Source organism: Aythya fuligula, chromosome 8, assembly GCF_009819795.1.
Source record: "Aythya fuligula isolate bAytFul2 chromosome 8, bAytFul2.pri, whole genome shotgun sequence".
NCBI lineage: Eukaryota > Metazoa > Chordata > Aves > Anseriformes > Anatidae > Aythya > Aythya fuligula.
In genome coordinates this window covers 19,322,160-19,328,266 of record NC_045566.1, presented here as the reverse complement: position 1 = coordinate 19,328,266, position 6,107 = coordinate 19,322,160, and the positions used below count along the sequence as shown (strand labels likewise).

At 53.5% G+C, this 6,107-nt stretch overlaps 1 protein-coding gene across 6 annotated transcripts in view; it reads left to right on the top strand.

Annotated features, from left to right (window-relative positions):
- Positions 1–3,170: 3,170 nt before the first annotated feature.
- SMG7 (SMG7 nonsense mediated mRNA decay factor) overlaps positions 3,171–6,107 on the top strand; it is a 47,210-nt gene continuing 44,273 nt past the window's right edge. For all 6 annotated transcript variants that reach the window (XM_032192123.1, XM_032192124.1, XM_032192126.1 and 3 more), the window contains exon 1: positions 3,171–3,227. In XM_032192123.1, coding sequence (XP_032048014.1) covers positions 3,199–3,227 — 29 coding nt within the window. In that variant the 5' untranslated portion in view covers positions 3,171–3,198. The remainder of the gene's footprint in view (positions 3,228–6,107) is intronic.

Below are 6,107 nucleotides of genomic sequence, written 5' to 3'. Positions count from 1 at the left end.
ATATGCAGCAGCTGAGCATTGGCCACAGATGCAATCAGCTCTGCTGGCACTTTTCCGTCCCCGATTCTGTCTGAGGTTACAGCTCGGCCGTGCAGGATTGATCTGCACAGTTATGCTCTGAGCTGGGCAGGCAGGGGCTGCGAGATGGAGGCTTTGTCCTTCCCTTCCAAGAGGGATTTGGCTTTTATTTAGTGTGTAAGTACTTCTGTCAAGAACGTGCAGCACACACTGTCAGAATTAAGAGTAAATCCATTAGATACTTTCTGAATTACAAGGATTAAAAGGGATTTCTTTAAGGAATGCAGCATTTTTACATTTTTTTTTCTTTGTCTCACATTTTTTCTTTGTCTGGAATGGTATTTGCAAGGGAACAATGAAGACTTTACACACCCATATAGACTCAAATTTTCTAAAGTTTTGCATATAGACTGTATTTGGAGCCACAAGGCTATAATTAGGATAAGACAAGGCTTTTGTCACTAACATGTCACTGATTAAAAACCCATGTAATAAAATCTGGGATGACAACAAATACATTTTAATAACAGCAACATAATTACTGAGAGAGACTGATACAGGGCAAAATTAAGATTGTTTAGGTATCTTCATACTTTGTTTCTTCCTTCAAGTTCTTCAATTGCTTCAAGTGCTCATTTCCCAGATTCAGAATACTGAGATTGAAATAATCACCAAATCGGCAGAGGATCTGGGGTTTTCTCATCTGGTTGTTGCACTCTGTACTCTCAGCTTTCCATGATCCCAGGTTTTCACCTGGAATGGCAGCCCGGTGTGATGTCTCACAGATCCACAAGTCAAGGTCTGATACTGAGGTGGGGAGTCAGCAGGTGGCCTTTGTGAAAACGGGGAGAGTTTACACGCACAAAAAGGACACCTTGGGCTCTGCAGTGTTTTAGGCTGCTGAAGGATGCCAAGCAGATTCACTTTTGGGATCAGGATCCCTTCACTCCTCAGCATTTTGACTGTGTTGCAGAGCCAGGATACATTGCTATTCACTGCGTTCTTGGGCTATCTGGTCAACCGGGCTCATCTGTGGATCAAATCCTTCCCAGTACCATGTAATTAATAAAATGGTAGACCACAATTATTGACTCATTAGCAATAAAAATTATAATACGCTCTGACCTCTCTGAGAAATCTGCTTCTTTGAAGATAAGACCTTTATCACAACTCTCTTTGAATAAAACTAAATGGAGATAGACTTGTGACTCCTCCTTAAATGGAAGGAGCCTTGACTCCAAAAAGGTTTGGAGTAGAAATTAATAAGAAACACCAGGGCTGTTCGTTCCCCAGTGTGGCAAGCTGCCCAAGACTCAGGAATCAGTTCTGCCCCATGCAACTCTCTCGGGGCTTTTGAGGTGAACTGGACTCGAACAAGACTAAAGACAGCCACTGAGTCAATGCAGCCCACTCCTTGCTTCTTCCCAACGCTGCATGAGGGATGAGATCCATGTGCGTGGGATGGACAGATGTTGCAGGAAGCCAGAATGTGCCACCCTGGATGTGCCACACAGCCAAAACACCCCAAATTAAGCTTCTGTCTTTGAATCCACATGCAGAAGCTGAGTTTAGGGTGAGGCAGCACTGAAAATTCCTGTTTGGACAGACCCAACCTGTTCTGCTCAGAAGTGCACTCAGAGTCACAGAGACAAGCCAGTGCTCCAGTTGCATTGTATAAAGTCCATCACGGTGTTAATGCTGGCTAAAAAAATAATATATATCAAATTGTCCTTGCAGCCACCTTTTAATTTACATAATAACAGTGCAGGTAGCACCAAGGCCTTGCTGCCATGGGGTACAGGAAGCAGAGGACATTCCAGAGTACCCTTTGCAGTTTGGTGGCTGTGCTATAGTCATGCTGTACAGTGTTGTTCTGCCTCAGAGGAAGCCTCTGGCAGGGGCTCCTGTCTAGCTAAAGAGGTAGAAAAAGGTGGAAAGGTTTGGCTGAGGCAGACGAAGGGATGAGGCGCAGACCCTGGACCCCAGAGTAAGCTCTGGGCAGGTGAGAGCAGCCCCAGTTTGCCCAGTGCTGCCCAGTTTGTTCCCACTCTGCAGGGAAGAGCCCACGCAGAGGAGGGATGGAGGCAGAGCCCCAAGCCCTGCCCAGGGTGCTGCACTGGGAGCTGCCAGGAAACCAGGAAACCGATCCCGTCATCTCAGGAGGCTTCTGTTCCAACACGAACACCACTTCCCCGAGGGTGTTCTCCTTTCAACCTGGAAAACAAAACAAAACACGAGGGGTTCGTTTTCAAAACACAGTTTGTGCTTTGTCCTCAGGGGCCTTGCCAAGGCCCCATCCAGCCGGGCCTCCAGCACCGGCCGGGACGGGGCATCCACAGCTCCTGCGGGCAGCCCGTGCCGGCCCCTCAGCGCCCTGCCCCTGCGGGTGCCCCGGTGACTGCGCTGTGGCTTCGTGCTCCCCCCTCACATTCCTGCCCCGCTGCCTCAGGCGGGCCCAGGCGGCCAAATGGCTGCTGCGCTGGGGGTGGTGGTGGTGAGGGGGGTGCTTTCTCAGCGCAAAGCCCAGTTTGGGCCCGAACCCAGTGGCGAGGCGGCTGTAGGCAAGCCCCGTCCGTGTGCGCACACACACTGAGTCGCGATATGTCGGCGTGGGGCAGGGCCTCGAGCTGCCCGCCCGCCCGCCCGCCCGCTCGCTGAGGAGATCGGGGGCCGCGCTGGGCCGGCGCCGCGGTTGCCATGGCGACAGCCCGCTCGGCCCCCTCCCCTCCGGGGGTTGCCATAGCAGCGGGGCAGCCAATCGGCGGCCGCCATTCAGGGGAAGGGGGGGGCAAGGCGCGGGGAAGGCTTTGCCGGTGGCGCCGCCGGAAGTGGCGGCGGGGCCGGGCCCGGAAGTGCGGCCGGCGGGGCGGGAGGGCCCGGAGGGGCGGCGGGGACGGGACGGGACGGGACGGGACGGAGCCGTGCGGCGGCTGCACCCGCACCCGCACCTGAAGCGGCGGCGGCTCCGGCTCCAGCTCCTCCTCCCGGTGCGGCCCGTGCCCGGCCGGAGCGCGGCCCCCGGCCCCTCCCCTCCCGCCCCTCCCCGCGGCCCTGCACGGGAAGATGGCGGCGGCGGCCGGAGGCGGCGGTGGCAGCGGCGGCGGCCTGGGGGCGTGGGGCCGGCCCGGCCTGTGAGAGCCGCGGCGGGGCGGCGCGGCGGCGGCGGCTGAGCGGCGGAGGATGAGCCTGCTGTGCGCGCAGTATCTCCGGTGAGAGCCCTGCCGGGGGCGGGGGGGCGCCTCCTGCCGCCGGGCGAGGCCGCGGGGGGCTCGGGGGGCTCCGGGCCCAGCCCCGCCACGGGGCCGGGGAGGCTCGGGCCGGGGCAGCCTCGGCGCAGAGCAGAGCGGGGACGGCCCTCGGCCCCCGGCCCTCCTTGCCCCGGCCCCGGCCCCGCCGCAAGGTCACGCCGTGCCCCGGGGCGGCGGGGAGCTGCCGGGCCCTGCGGGGCGGCCCTGCCGTGCCCCCGCCGGCTGGAGCTGGGCGGCTGGGAGTGCCGGCCGGGACGCGGGCCCCGGGTCTTGCTGGGGGCTGGCACCGCCTGGCTTCCTGCAGGCTCCCTCGGCGGGCACGAAATGCTTTTTTTGTCTTACAGTTGTGGAAAGGAGAGTTGTGAGACGCCGGTGGCCTTTCGGTGTCTGTAACGTGCTGAAGGAGGGGGTGTTGTGCACCTCCCAGCCTTCCGGGGCGCCTCGTGGGAAAGGTGTAGTGCTACCAGAAAGACATGCTGGCTCTTTCTGGAGACTTAAAGGCCTGGGCAGGTTTCTAGAGCGGGTTCCAGGAGGTTCTTGTATTTCCCAAACAATTCTTGACTACCGTTGTGAAGCACCTCAGCTGTGCCTCTGTACTGATTCTTCAGATCCATCTGTTCTTCTTAATCTTATCTGCGCCTGCCTCCCTGGTGGTCCAGATCCCAACTCAAGCCTTCGCCCCCTAGAAGTAGCTGATCTTTTCTCTAGTAACAAGTTCACAAGGTTTTTTTTCTTCCCAATTAGATCTATAACCTGCGCTGTCTTAGCTGCTTCTTCCATTTTTCCAGACACTTCATGAATGCAAGGTCTAAAACGTCTGTTGTCAGCTCTCCTCTGCTGGTACAAGAGTCACTTTAATATCTGTCTTAATCATGTTGCAGCTCCCCCCCCGTGGCTATGAGCCTGTGACTGCCTTGTGTTCCTGCAAGGCAGCGCTGCCCCAGCCGCGTGTGTCCTGCCCAAGGCACCTTCCTGCACCCCCAGGCCTTTTCTTGGCACTCCTTGTTCTGTGCCAAGCTGGAGATCCTCCTCGCCTGCAGCACGTGGGCAGTAGTCACCTCTCTCTGCTAACTTTGCTCCTCTGATGGTGTAGCTCAGCCTGTAGTGTATTTTCAGACCGCTCTGTTTTGTGTAGTGCCTAATGTGACAGGACTGAGCACTGGGTGCTAATACCTTATATCTGGTGATTCCTGGGTTTGCCACCACAAACCTGATCTCCTTCAGAAAAAGGAAAAAAGAAAGGGGGGGAAGCCCCCAAAACTTTCCAAGCAGTCTGTAGCCAGCAACGTGCACGTTTTCCCTCTGCACAGTGTTTGTTTCAGTTCTCTGTGGAGAGGGTAGGCTTGGGGGCAGTTTCCTTAAATCTGCAAGATGCCTTTTATGTCCACAGCGGTGTTACTGTGTATGTTTAGTTCTTTCATTTGCATAGGGCAGAAATTGAGCTGCTGGGAACTGGATGCTGCAGCCCAGGCTAATGAGGGAAGAAGGCCTCAAGCTCTCAGAGCCAGGTCTGTTAGTCCTTTTACGGAGGAGGGCATCCTCCTGGCGCCAGCATCATAAGCTCTATCCACATGGAATGGTGAAGGAACAGACAGATAAAGGGTAATGATACAAAAAGGTAGCTTAAAAAATGTTGAGCTGGGTAAAGGTGCAGGGCAGTTTGTCTCTGCTAGTCTTTTGCTTCATAAAGCTAATGAGGGACAGAAAAGTTTGTGTGAAAAACCTTTCTCTGTGTGTTTGAAGTTTAGGTAGGAGAGAGCTGAATTTCTGAGGTGACCGTGTAATGCTTGAATAACTAGTGAAATAATGACTCTGCAAGAATCAAGAGACAGTGAAGAGAATGAGCAGGGAAGAAAGGGACTCTTGGCCAGAGTGCCTTAACTCCTCCCCTACCAGCCTCTCGTTGTCTATATATATATGTGTGTGTGTGTGTGTATATGTACACGAATCAGTTGTTCTAAAATGCTGTTCTTAAAAGATCCTGACCCTTCAGTAAGAGTGCAAGAGCTGAGAAGCAGCTGGTGCTCCTACAGAAGTTTTCCAGAAAGAACAGAGAAGGTCAGACTTAATGTACCCAGTCTCTCTGAAGTCCTTTTTCAAGTCATCTTCATATATCGTGATAGTGTTGGAGGTCTTCGCTTTCCTGCATGCAATATCCTTTTCAAGGTCACCTCTCAGGAGGACCAGGTTGCATTCTGTCTCTTCTGAGTTAAGTTTCCTAGGTACTTCTCTTGGGTCTGTCTTTGAGACACTTTACCAAGATCCCTCAATCTAGTCAGGTGAGTAAAAACATCAGAAAGTTCTTTTAAAGAGCTCTGAGGAGGGCGGCAGAGTTTGCACCTCTCTGTTCAGGTGAATGCATTCTCAGCCTGGTGTGTCTGATCTGGCCAAATTCATGCTGCTTGGGGAGTCTTCAGGTATTCCCCATACATCAAATTGATCTTGTGGGACAGGCATCTTAAACATTTCATGTATCCTGCTAGCTACAGAAGGCACTTAGAAGCAAATTATACTGCCGATGGGATCTCTAACATAATACCACTGAAAATTCCTTTTTAAAGACAGTACTAAGCTTGAACCCACCTACTCCTCTTGTCTTTGCTCTAAGGAAAGAGCTTCACTGCCAATTCTGCATGCTAACGTTCCAAGTGTAGTCAACGTGGACTCAGAAGTGTCGCAGTTTGGCGGAGACGTGACCGTCTGGATTGTGTTTTACAGAGCTGTGAACTCCAGTTTCAAGTTACATGTGGCATTACTCCGGTAAATTGTGGCTTTTAGCACTATGTAAACGTAGCATAAAAAGTGCCTGAATTACAGGGCTCAAACACTGCTTAGAAATCC